This window comes from Melanotaenia boesemani, chromosome 12 (assembly GCF_017639745.1).
Source record: "Melanotaenia boesemani isolate fMelBoe1 chromosome 12, fMelBoe1.pri, whole genome shotgun sequence".
NCBI lineage: Eukaryota > Metazoa > Chordata > Actinopteri > Atheriniformes > Melanotaeniidae > Melanotaenia > Melanotaenia boesemani.
In genome coordinates, this window is record NC_055693.1 from 20,281,614 (window position 1) to 20,295,749 (window position 14,136).

Below are 14,136 nucleotides of genomic sequence, written 5' to 3' on the forward strand. Positions count from 1 at the left end.
GCTTCTTGTTAGCGCACCCATTCTTCCATACTGTCCATTCTGTTATGTATAGTTGAAAACACAGCAAATGCCTCAAAGCATAAAAATCTTTCAAAGAAAAAACAAAAAGCTAAACATTTCTTGACACAGATAATTTTCCTCAGTGTTCTTCACATTTTCAGTGTCTAAAAGCAAAGATCATTTGCTTCATTATATACATTTCTTGATCCATTTTTATCCACTTCTAATTTAAGGATGCTTTTCATTTAGCCTTTCCTGGTTTTTGCCCTGCAGTATGTGAAGTAAATATTTTGTTTCAAGCCATTTATTGTTATATTTGGGCATTACCATACATTTGGAAATGACCACCCAATAGCCTACTTCACCACACAATCGCAGCAGCATACATTCAGGCTGTTTGTCTTTGTTTGTTTGTTTGTTTGTTATACCAAACAAACAAAAAAATAAATTAAATTACATCTTCAAATATTTTTCCATTGCATTCTGTCCATTAATTTAGATAATTTGGCTACAATCATGTTCTTAAGTTTTTGTAATAAGCCTGGCTTCCCTACGTGGTAAGTTCCTGAGGACAGGAATGTCACGCATCAGTGAATGTCTGGTGTCACAAATTTTGTGACAGTAGGAGGCAGGCAAGTTGTGTGTAGAGCAGCAGGGCGCTCACAGCACAGGAGCTACCCACGTGAACGCGCACGGTCAGGCTGCTGTTGCTATGATGCAATGGCGACAGTGCCGTGGGAAGCGAGCGAGGAGTTGAATGAGTTCCCTCCACAGTTGAAGTAAAGCAGCCGCCGACAGTCAGGACACCGTCCGCACCGAGGAACAGACGACAGGCGCTGGCAGGACCCTGCCCTAACACCCTACATGGAAACACACAGTCAGGTGTGTCTACTAGCCTCACAGCTAGCCATGTCATGACGTTTGGAGAGATTTCTCACACATCTGTGCGACGTAGCAGCGAGACAGGAGAAGCACCAACACCCTGTTTGCTCTGAGCCGAAACCAAGTGAACAGGAGGGGTTGTCGTTGCTTTAAATTTCTCGCGTCTGCTTGCTCGTCCTCCTCACCCAGTGGACTCATTCGTCCTTCGTGCTGGACCACCATGGCTGAGAGAACCTCAACCGGGTTGCTAACGATGATGTTGGAGCCCACACCGGCTGTCGCTATGACCCTGCCGGCGGAGGTCCGGGAGAAGCTGGCGGAGCTGGAGCTTGAGCTGTCTGAAGGTAAGTTGCCAGTATTACACGAGCCTAGACTGTCGCACTGCGAGGCCAAAGTGTACTGCATGTCCCGGGGTCGCTTTAAACATAGCATACGATGCCTCAGGACCACCGCCCTTTATCTTCACTTTGTGGTTCATGTTTGAAAAACACGCCAGCATCACCCCTCAGCTGCTTTTCAGACCATCCCCAAACTCAACTTCTGCCGTAGTTTTCTCCTCATGACTTATTAAAGGGACTTATTTAATTACGCTAGACTGGTCAGAAGGATTGGATTCACAGATGGAAGACTGTCCTGAAAGTCTAGATGACACATAATATTTGATCAAATGGATTTATCCAAACAGCTGCACTGACACACCCATGATACTGCTGTTACATGACTTTACTTTTACACATAACATACTTTCACAAACTCTTTGGCCAACTCTGATCGTGTTGAATTGTTTACTTTCATAACAAATGATTTTTACTTATGTCCAATAAGTTTTAAAGTGTACAGATCGTAGCATCTTTGTAAAGTTTTGCCATCTTTGTACATACAGAGACTGGTGTGTTTTTAAATCATAACTGTGAGTAAGAAGAGGACAAAAAGATGTTTCTGTCCACCTGGATCTAGTCTAGTAATCAAATAAGCCATTACTTAAAGTGTTGATGCTTGTGTATTTGTTTAAACTCTTCAGATTTTGATTTACTATAAAGCTGACTTAAAAACCTCAGCTTAATACATGTATTGCTGAGCTGAACACACATGAAAGAAGACCTTTGCAGCACAGAGTAATTCCCTTGGGTACCACTTTTATTACTAACAGATGACACACAGCATCCTAAGCCTACACTTTTACTAATTCCTTAAAGAGAAGGCAGTAAGTATTTATGAATGTTGTTATTACAGTTTTCACCTTATTTCTTGATCAGGCAGTAAGAGGAGTAAACTTGTAAATAAGTAAACTAATGTGCAAGTTACTTATCTTTCGCCCTGTTTAAAATCAATCCTTATATTTGATCAGGAAGATCTTCCTGCTTGATTTTCCTAGAACTCATATTGAAATATTTTAAATTTGCTGCTTTAGTAATTTAACAAAAGGTTGCAGTAATTTAGTTTTTCATAGGGAGCTCATCCTCTTGTCGTGTGGAAATCCTCACCCAGAAATCGGATTCTTTGCAGCATATAAAGAAGTTCTTGTTTTTCCACAAAAGGTTTCTTTTGTTTTCTGTTAATTCGGTGAGATTATGTGTTGAACTTTGACCCAATATTTTTCTGAGCTGCAGTAAAGTCCTACTAATTAATGACCTACATATATTCTGATTAGATTTGTGATTTGGCCCAAGGGAGAATTTTTCCTTTTTTTTGTCTTTCATTTAGAACTAAGAAGCTGATGTTAACAAAAAAAAAACAACAACATGGTTTGTCTTAGAATGTGACAAAACGAACGAACAAACAACAGACCCAAAGTCAAATTATGTACCGAGTCTGTTCTTCCTGAATGTTGAAATCCGTGTGGTAGCATTGCACCACCAGGGTTAGGAGTAGACCCAAGGTGCACGCTTTGATAAGCACGTTAGCTGCCACCAAGGTCTCTAATGGGATAGACATGTTTTCAGGAGCAGCTACCAAACTAATCTATATCTGTCCAGTTTCCTCTTCCTGCTCTCCACATGTCACATCCTGCCATATTGAAGCTCTGATAGCTCTATCTCCTCTAACTTAGCTTCCACTGACATACACAGTCTCTTTCCTACTCTGTCTCTCGTTCTTTGGCGGTCTCCAGGCCTCCCCACCTTCATATTTCCCCTATTTTCTCTCTGATCAAAGAAAGGAATGCCATGTTCTTTTAGGCTAAAGAGAAATAGTTTTTTTTCCTGCTCCCTTGTTGCCTATTCCTGTATGCAGCTGTGAACTTTTCACCTCATGACGATGCTCTTCAGTTACCCCCCCTCCCTGCATCCTGTCTCAGGATAGAATAGGTGACTCATTTTATTAGAAGTAGATGAGAACCTGAGGTACCTACAGATTTGATGTCTTTCTCAATGAGATCTCGTTTCAGGGAATAAAAATTAGAGATGTCTGTATTCTTTGGATAATCACATCTTGGTTTTTTGGTATGCATGAGTGTGTCAGTCAGTGTATGAGTGTGGAGGGACATTGTTTTATTCATGAAAGTGAATAGTTTTATGTATGTTTTCTTCAGCAGTTTAAAAGTAGCATCCACTAAGCAAGAGTTTAAGACTAGCAGCAGTTCGGATAGATAATACTTCAGTGTCAGCAGCTAAGGTCTGCTGATCTGTGAAATAAAAAGTGCAGATTGTTATAATAAAAAGTCATGTGTCGTCTAAAGATGCATTCATTTTTAAATGCTTTTATTTATTTATTTTTATTGTACACAGGCATCTTAAATTATTTTAAGAACTGCACACACTGCTACTTCCATCAGTTGATTTAATTAATAACAGAAGTACAGTCTGGAAACATTAGATATTTAAGCATAAACATTTCTCCCAGATTATCAGAACTAATTAAGCTAAATTATGTCCAGCTATTAAAAACAATAGAGGAGGATTTCTCATGGTGGAAGAGAAGGCAATGCAATCTGTGTTCACAGACAGTGATGACTGGAAGTGTTTCTCAGTCCATGTAGGGATCTGCCCAGAGATATCTCCAGATTAGTTCAGTCTGTTGATGACATTATATAGATGGAATATTCAAAGCCTTTATAATTTTACCTTGAGTAACATTATTCTGAACTTACTCTGCAATGTCTAGAAGCAGTTTTTTTCCATTGTTGTCCATCTATGAGAGATTCTGCTTCTGTAAGATACTCTTTCCAAAGCCAGTTATCTTACTGGCCTGTTGCCCATTAATCAAATTAGCAAACTCCTTGTTTAGCACAGGGATTATCAATCCGGTCCTATGAGAGCTGCACCTGACTCAAATTAATATGTCATTGTGCAGAACTTGATAGGCTGTTACGCCCATATAATTTGATTCAGGTGTGTTGAAGCAGGAATACATTGAAAACCTGCTAGACTACATCTCTCGTAGGACTGCATTAAGTAACTTTTCCATGTTCTGTTGTAAATAAAATAGTGATTTATGAGATTTGCATTGAAATGCATTATTATTATTATTATTATTATTATTATTATTTGCAAATGCAATCTACTTGTAATTCTGATTGAATAATTCAATTGAAAATACAACTTAGACGTGGGACCTTTCTGAATAAGGATCACTAAATAATCCAAATACCCACTTGTTATTTAAGGTTGTTATTCAAGATTTAAGTATGAAAATGGACTTCAAAGTGTGTAATCCATTTAAAAATGTGGCAGTACATTGTAGAGATTACTCCATAATGTTAGATATTTAATGGTTAGAACTGCAAAGCTGAGAATTGACAAACATCTTTAGGCATTGTCTATAAAAAAAAAAAAATAGTTTGAAAACTTGAGTCTAATCTCGTGTGATTTTGTGTTTAATGTGCTGTTTTTAAGATTTAGTTTTGTTTTGTGCTTTTCGCAAAGCTAGAATTGTTTCTCCACATCAACATACATACATGAGAGTACATCAATCTTCAAGCTGAATTTCCCAACTTGTTGTTACTGTTTGGAGCTGATTGAAGGAATGTATTTTTATGGCTCATATGGCTAATAGTTGTTATCCAGTTAACTTGGCAATAGCGTTGTTCACTGGTAGACTGAATTCCTCTCCAACCATATTTTGAGCATTTTAGTTACTAGAAACAACCTGTGTTTTTGCCAGCTGACCTAGATGCAGATGAGTGGCCAAAAGATGGGCGTAAAGCAGGGCAAGAAGATGGATGATCCCCATTATCTCCTGCAGGGAGGAAGGAGGGAGCGAGACGTGTCTGCTGAGTAATTCATAGGCTCGCTCTATCATTCCCTGGTTTTCTGCCTTCCTCCTCTGTGTGCTCGCTAAACCCTCTGATTACAAAGTCATTTTTAGTCCAGTTCTGCTTGTGGGGAAACTAACAAACCGGTCATTGAGCTTTTTTTGTCATGCTTCCATTTAGTAAACATTTACAGAAGAGCATGGCTTTTGGTAGTTCCAGTGCTGTCTGGTTTGTTTATAGATGACTGGAGAACACAGTTGTCAGGTTGGAGGTGTTAGGAAGAAGGTTCAGCTACGTTATTGTGGCTTCTATGTTTTCCAAATCTTCTGCATAAATGTTATTTTGTTATAATTCAAATAGCTCTCTGAGACACACAGGTCATTGTTATTATCTATGTCCTAGAATCCACTGCTGGACTGACCCATTTTCCCCATAGAGATCATTAAAGTTTAGCTATTTATCTAATCATTTAGATAGGGAAAACTTTTTTTACTGTATTCCAGGAGGTGAAGAAGTGACCAAGCCAAGTGCTGCCAAAGGGTAAAGTTATTAATGAGATGGTGATGATTAAACTCACACTTGTTTGCCAGCCTCTGGCACTAACAGGGGCTTGATGACACTGCTAATGGAACAAATCCCACTCAACATTCAATGTCTTTTTCACATACAGATCAAAAGTTCACGTTGGCTTCAGCTGCACAGTTAATCAGTTTCAGTTGAGCTCTATGTGGCCATGTTTTACCTGGCATTTTAGCTTGGATATACAATACATCAAAATGAGCACCAGTGACTTATCCCTTAGTAGTATCAGTAAGGAAACTACAGTTTGCCACTTGACACGCTGTATAGAGAAAATTGAAACAAGCACAAATGTATTGTCTTTGAGTGAAGACTGGAGCACAATGAGTAAAAAATGTTGCTGTTGTATTCACTTGTATCCACAATGAAAATGCTCAAAAGCAAAAACATTGCAAAACTGACATAAAAATGCCCTTATATGGAATGTAAAGTACAATTTTCTTCTATTACTTCTATCATAAGCCTGAGAAATGGTCCTCAATGCTGGGTGTGGTTAGTGGATAGCTTTGTTGACCAGCTCTTTGTAAACCTTCTTTTTGGAAAGTATGACTGTACAGGAAACCATGGTGAGTTTAGAGACAACTCAGAGCCAGGGGAGACTTCTTTGTGGTCCAAAGCCATTCTGTGGTCACTTTAGTGGTCCTAGTCCACCTTGCAAAACAACATTCCACTGGGCCTGCTTCATGAGTTCAGCCTATTGTTAAAAAAAGCAAAAAACATGAATATACTTTTATGAATATACTATTACATTCTACATTGAAGACTCATTTCCACCAATAGTGCAGGTCAGGACAGGATAGTTAGGGTGCAGATATGGTTTGTAAACTTACCTGAGTGGCAGAGAAACAGCCAGATAGCAATAGATGTTTCAGCTACATAATAGCATGACGCTATCGCATCGCAACGCCTTCCTTAAAGTATAACCAAAACACGACTCAGAAACAAAGGAGGAGAATGGCGGTCATCCAACAGTTTGTGTTCTTTCTTCTTGGTGGTGCTTCGTAACGCCATTTTAAATGGAGATTTAATCAACAAAAAGAAAACCTGGTGCTCTAAACAAGCTGCTTTGTTTTTATGCCAGGTCACATGGGAAGTTACTTTTTTTTTCCAACCAATCAGCAGGTTGGATATTAGGGTACCCTCCCCAGTTTTCGCAAGTCGATACGCAAAAAAAAAAGCACCCCGACCCAACCAACTCTGACCCATACCCGTCGGTGGAAACGGGGCTTAAGATCTTGGGCACAAGTAGGATTTAAGGTGATTACAGAGGAGGCTTTACACATGGCTGCTGTTTTACTCTGTAATCGGAGAAGAATGTTGAACCTTGGAGCGAGTAAGCTGGTTGCTGTGAAGTCCGGTTAGAAGATAGTAAAGCAGCTAAGCTTTGCTACATAGATGATGTTAGAACGTAGAGGGTCATAAATATTTCAAGGGTGTGCCTCAGAGCAGAGTAGAGCTTCAGATTTTTGTGCTGCTCTTATAAAGACTTGCCAGTATATACAAGCCTGTGCACATGCAATTGTGTGCATGTTTGGCATGTTTTGTCTGTTAATTTTCTTTTGTTGGTGTCTGAGTGTTTTTTCGAGGCCATATTTGCCATTTATTGGTTACAAACCATATAGTTGTGTTTCATTCAACTCAACAATGGTACCCAGTAACAGCTATTGTCTTGCTGGCCTACTTTGCTCACTACTCCAAGTTCTGTCTGCTGTTTTTTTTATAATACTCCTCAACATCCTGTCAGGTTTTACAGAAGGAGCAATGAATATTTAATGGACTGAAGTGTGTGAAATTGATATCAGAAATATTTCTTTTCTCTGTTTATTTGTGTGTCTATTCAAGAGTTTCAGCAGCAGAGAACTTTGTTATTATAGTGTATGTGTTTCAGGATTGCTCACTTTTGTTTTCAGTTTTGTGTATTATTAGCACAACTATATAAACAATAAATATATTTTTTTTAACAGAAGGGCTTGCAACAGTCATCAAAACATGAACAACTGGCTCAACAATCCCAGATGTTCATGCCACAGTTGTAATCAACATACCACCTTCTGTAGACATTTTTTGACGTATTTTAAGCTTCGCTCTGATTCTTAAGATGCACAAAGACATTATTTTCCCTCTCAGCATCTATGCCACAAATATGTATTAAACGTCTCACTCTTTTTCATTGAATTCAGCCAGAAAGTGACAGTGACATATCGGTTTTGTATCTGCTCAGTTTTATTGAATGTGGTTATAAACTGATGGCAGAAGTTGTTGCATTGCAGTTACACTCTAGACCTATGGGCCACAGCTTGTGACAGCCTTTGATTTATATATCAAAAAGTAAAATTACTTCCACTGTTTTTGCACTTTAAGAGAAATGCAAGAAAGATCTTAATTTGTAAGGTAAGATTATTTGTAAGATTTGTAAGATTATAATGTATTGTATTATAATCACATTATATTTAAGCTAATCTGACTTGGTTTTGCAATGGCCTGCCCTATTTAATTATATAGTTAGAATGATTTGGCTTTAACTAAACTGGAATATGTTGTTAATGTAAATCTGCAAATTATGTGTCCTAAAAAAATGGGGAGGACTTTCTGGGACTGCAATTAATTGGCTTGACTCTATTTATCCTATTTAAAAGACAGGGACTACTTTGTGTCTGTAGGTAATTATCTGCACGAACTAAAATAACCCGTGGAGTTCCTCAAAGCTCCATCTCGGGGCCACTGCTGTTCACCATCTACATGTTCCCACTTGCTCAAATTATGAAAAACAAGAAAATGTGTTTCCATAACTATGCTGATGACACACAAATCTACATAACCATCTCACCCGAAAACCATAGTTCAGTCCAAATACTCATCAAATGTATTGATCAAATTCAAGATTGTATGTGCCATAACGTCCTTTATTTAAATGAAGATAAAATAAATAAATAATAGTTATAGAAATAATAGTTTTTGGAACCAAGAAAGAAAGATTAAAAATCAGCACTCTTCTTAAAAAAACTAAGTTAAAAACAACCAACCAAGCCAGAAATCTGGGAGTAGTCATGGACTCAGACCTGAATTTTAGCAGTTATATTAACCCTGTACTGAAGTCAGCTTTTTATAGATTAAAGAACATATTGAGGATTAAACGACTGACGTCTCCGCAGGGTTTAGAAAAACTTGTCAACGCATTTGATGAGACTACTGCAATGCTGTCCTTACAGGTCTCCCTAAAAAGTCCATCAGACAGCTGCAGTTAGTCCAGAATGCTGCTGCTCAAGTTCTCACTAAGACCGAGAAAGTTGATAATATAACTCCAGTCCTCAGATCTTCACACTGGCTTTCTGTCTGTGAATGAATTGACTTATAAATCCTGCTGTTAGTTTACAAAGCACTGAATGGTTTAGGACTAAAATACAGTGAGGATCTTCTGGTCCATCATGAACCTACCAGATCTCTCAGGTCATCAGGGTCAAGTCTATTTTCTGTTCCCAGAGTTTGAACTAAACATGTTGAGGCAGCGTTCAGTTTTTATGCTCCTTACATGTGGAACAAACTCCCAGAAAACTGCAGATCTACGAAAACTCTCAGCTGTTTTAAATCAGGGTTAAAAACTTTTATCTTTTATCAAAGCAACTGTTAATTCCTCACACCGGAACTTTTATTTCTTATATTTTATCTTATTTTACTTTAGCTTTTTGTCTTTTTAAAATTTTCTTCTGCCTCCCGCTGTAATGCTTTTAATGTTTTATGTAAAGCACTTTAAATTATCTTGTACATGAAATGTACTATACAAATAAACTTGCCTTGCTTCGCCTAGCCTAAATCAACAACCACAGGCAGTTTAAGTGACTCTCTTTAATGTTGTGTGTCTTTATCAGATTGTTTTATACAAGAAAGACTTTTTTTTAAGGTCCACCAGGTAGTTGGCTCTCTGCTTAGAAGATATTAAAATGATGGTGCCAGCTTCCAACCAGGCCACCATCCTGCCCATCCTCCCTCATTAATACTGCTGAGCTCTGTGGTTTGCCCTGAGACACCTCTCTTTGGAGTATTTTTTAAATATGATTTAAAGTTGTGCTCACCACTTACTCGAAAGGATGTATATGTTATTTAGAGTATTTTCCAGACTTTACTGGGTGTTAGATATAGCAGCTTTGGGGCTTTTAGTGACTCAGTCCGTGTCCTCATTACAAAGAAGATGGTATGTGCTGTAGAGTGCAGCATGCAGTGGCGCCAGAGAGATCTGCTGACCAAACAAGCTACATGACCCACTTCAAGGACATTTTTCAGTTTTTGTGCCCTGTCCATCTGAGTCTTCTTACTAGCAAGACTTTTATTCTGACCAGCTTCAGCCAGAAACAGAAAGAGTGAAAAGCAGTGTTCTCATCAAGTAGCATTTTCTTTTTTCTGCCAAAGTGCTGGAAGACATACCTCCAAAAGATGAAGAATTTCCCTGCATGAGCACAGGGTATTCACAACACTAGCACTGCAGTGCTTTCAAACTGCAAATTGCTTGCAAAAGTACAAGGTTTAAAGCACTGAGCTGTGCAGAGAGCCTTTACACTGTATAGAATTTTTCTTTAGAGCCCAAGGCAAAATCATTAATTCATCATCTGTCTTGTCATTTATTTTCTTGCGTTGTTGTATCTTAACTTTTATTTTTTCATTTCTCACTTCTGTGTAACAGATAAATATATTCATAGTACACACTGGCTTTCAGATATGGACATATTCTAATAACTTGCCTTTTGACATGGGATTACATAACCATGAGTGTTGAGTAAAGGCTTGCTCTATGTTATCGACAGACTATCTTTAATGCTGCATCTCATTAACTGCACTTATAATCCCAGGAATACTTTGTGGAACTGTGAGAAAGTAAGTGTAATGTGTTATATTTGTTTCTCGCATTAACAAAATAAAGTCTTATGAAACTTTTAAGCATGGGGAACACAATCATTGGCTCAGGATTCACAAGTGCTGGTGATTATAGCTACAAATATTGAAACACTTCCTGAGGCATCACATAAATTTAATGTGCATTGGATCATGTGTTGGATCTTGTGAGTGGTTGACCAAAGTGATGTTTGGAATGATAATTCCTTTCAGAGAAATGGTGTTATCATACCCCCATTACTGCCATCAACAGTGACTGATTTCTTGTGATCTTTTCTGGTGTGAGTTCAGCCTGTAGAGTTTGACACAAATGTGTGGAGCCCACAGAACTCAGCCAAACAAAAAACTGCTTTCAGTGAAATTATGGAGGAATCCCTTTTAAAGGGCAACTTGGGGGAAAAAAAGACTTGCTTTTCTCACAGTAGATTAGATGTTTAGATGCTAAGTTACAATATTGTGTCTGTGTTGCCAAGAATTCTGCACCATTACATTGCTCTGAATACTGCAAAAAAAAAAAAACTATGGATTTCCTTTTAAACCTTGAAGTTGAAAAGAAACTTTTTGTTGTGGAATCAGTGAGCATGTTTACATTACACACAACAAAAACAAAGATGAATTATAGTGTTAGGGTGTATTCACACCAGGATAGTCCGTGTACTTGGTGCAGTTGGGAGAGGGGGGATGCAATATTCTTCTAGACAGAGATTGCATTCATGGTGCACTTCACAAATGGATTGGACCATTTAAATAACCGCTAGAGGCAGCGCTACTCTAAGAACTACTGAAGGAGAAGACAAAATACACAAGCTAGAAGAAATCTTGTTCATCTATTGGTTAATGCAGCTTTGGTTTCTAGTGCATAACAGCTAAAAATGGAGCTGTATCATATCCTATCGATCTTGGGTTGATCAGAATTCTATCAAAACTTTAACCAAATTCTTCAACGTCTGACCGCAAGACAGTTCTCCCATCCAGAGCCGCCTCTCGCCCCACATGTTCGTGTGTTTTGGTTGTGTTTACCCACGATGCCGTGTGCAGAATCCACAGTGCACTTTTGTAGTACTCATTTCCAGACTAGTCCTCTGCTCAAATATAATCCTGGTTTTATTACTGCAGCATCATCTGATAAAAATCAACATTCAAGTAACTTGAATGAAATAACACCTGGCCATATCAAATTCTAGCTGTAACTGCACTGACTGTCAGCGCCAACACAGGTGAGATGTGCAGATCAAAGACAAACAGAAGCCTTTGTTGCAGCAGCACGCTGCATTGTGAGCCTTCCTGCTGAAAAACAAACACACAGAAAATGTCTGGAATGTGCTGTGACCTATGAACTTAAACGTGAGGAGAAGGCTTTCCAAATCCCACCCTATGCTGGAGGGCATAACAACACAAAGGCAGATGGCTTTGCAGGTTGTCCCAGCCTTTTAAAAAAAAAAAAAAAAAAGAAGGCCAAATTGCCCTATTTCTTCTTTACTCTATTCCCTTAGGTCTCAGTAGAGAATGAGAGGGAAGAATCAGGGTTTAGTTCTTCTTCCTTTTTTATGTAGTGTGTTATTCCTAACTATACAGCTTAACCATTACATTCTGTCTATATTTTATAGTATGATCTGGGTCAGATTTGATCTGGTCTACAATTTCCTTCCTAGTTAGTGTCTATATCAAATTTTAAAGTACACATCTCTTTAGAATGTCTAAACAGCTTTTATCACACACATAAATTCATGAATAATTCCTAATACATGTGTTAGAGAGCTGGAATACTTTATTTTTAGGCTTTACAATAATTGTGTTGGTAGATGTTTTTCCCAAAAAACAAAGTATCATGTCCCGTTTTACATAAAACATAAAATCTATAAAAACTTTGATATTCTCTCTTGGCTCTAGTGGTCTTTATTTTGCTGTTAGTGTACAGAAAAGGGGTCAGAGAGAGGGTGAGAGACGTGCAGCAAAGGGCCTCAGGTGGGGCCAAACACCTCATCAAAGAGCTGTAGCCCCTGTAAATGAGGAGGCAGTTTAACGAGTTAAGCTAAACACCATGACATAATTATCAATATTAATTTAACATTTATGACTCAAACACAAAACATTAAGTAATCCGGTCAGGTCCAGTAAGATTACATTAATTCCTGAAATCCAAATAAATAAGATAAAACAATATATTTAAATAAATATAGAAATAATAAATTTGATTATCAAGAGGATCCTTATACCCATAAAGGTCCCCTTATCATTCTGTTTGCTACAATGCTAGACAGGACAAGTTAAACAAAAATAAAGAACATTAAATAATAAAATGCTTATTATAAACTACTTTCTTCAATTTTTCCATTTATTTGCAGGACAGACATCTTGTGTGAAGTGAAGACCAACAAACTGTTTACTGTTTTTCTTCCTTGTTGTCTCCATACTTTGCCACATCCTCCAATCACCATCAACCTCCTCCTCTTGGAGGACCAGACCAAGGGCATGTTGCACATTTTATTTTGCTGCCATGATGTCCGTCACTGAAATGACAGCTCATGTACCTTTTATAATGTCATTCGTCCCCTACTACCAGCCTCCCAGCCCAAATTTGGCAATTAGTATTTTAGTTTATTACATTGCAGGTTTTTGCAGGTGCAGATTTTGTGTCTGTGTTTGACCTCTGCATAACTTGTGTTTCCTTTCTACATATATGATCACTCCTCTGCTGTTTCACTATTTTAGAGTTTCCTGGTCCCCCCATGCCCCTTTAAGGACCATCAGGTGTCTGTTTCTGTGTAAACCAAGGCAAATGTAGAGGGATAGAAGACAGTTCTTATGAAAGTGTCCAGGACCCCTTGAACTCTGTCACCAATGTCCCATATGAATGAATGAATGAATGAATGAATGAATGAATGGAAATAAGTAAAAAGAAACATGGCCTGTACAGTTTCACAATTCCAAGGTTCCCTAAAACCACCATTTTCTTTAATTTAACCCACACTGGTAGATTTTAAATCCATTTATATAGACAGGGCTCAAATTTGACCTGAAACAGCCTCAGTGTAGAAAAAATGTGTAGCACCTATACAAAAGTATAGAATTTTTAAATATTTTAATTTTTGTGAATTTTGTAAGTTATCAAATTTCAGAAAAAGAATTATGTATCGAGTATTTTTACTGCTGTCAAATGTCAAAATGGGTCAAATTTGACCCAAAAAGTATGTAAGGGTTAACATAGCAGACTCAATTCACATACCAAAAAATGTGTTCTCACCCAGTGTGTTCCCTGCTGACAGGCAGTTTTAGGTGAGCTGTGCTGCTGTTTTTCCCAAGAGACTTTTTCCTGTGTGTTGCAACCAACTTGCAGCCAGTCAGATGAGAGGGATGCAAAGCGAGGACAAGTCAGGACTGCATTTAGATCTCTCAAGGCATAACTGACATACTGTCAAGACTCATCTTGCATTTAACAATCAGTAAAATGTCCATAGGCAGTAAGTTGTGAATTCCCAGATGTGTTTAATGATTTTTTTTTTATCTTTGAATATTGTTAGATTTGTTTCAAGTATACATAAAACACCAAGAGGTTAAAAAATGTCTGCATTTTTAAAGAAGCATAAAGAGGGCGTACC

At 38.0% G+C, this 14,136-nt stretch overlaps 1 protein-coding gene across 16 annotated transcripts in view; it reads left to right on the top strand.

Moving 5' to 3' along the window:
• The first annotated feature begins 724 nt into the window (after positions 1-724).
• dip2a (disco-interacting protein 2 homolog A) overlaps positions 725-14,136 on the top strand; it is a 92,814-nt gene continuing 79,402 nt past the window's right edge. For all 16 annotated transcript variants that reach the window (XM_042001921.1, XM_042001924.1, XM_042001923.1 and 13 more), the window contains exon 1: positions 725-1,226. In XM_042001921.1, the coding sequence (XP_041857855.1) occupies positions 1,103-1,226 (124 nt within the window). In that variant the 5' untranslated portion in view covers positions 725-1,102. The remainder of the gene's footprint in view (positions 1,227-14,136) is intronic.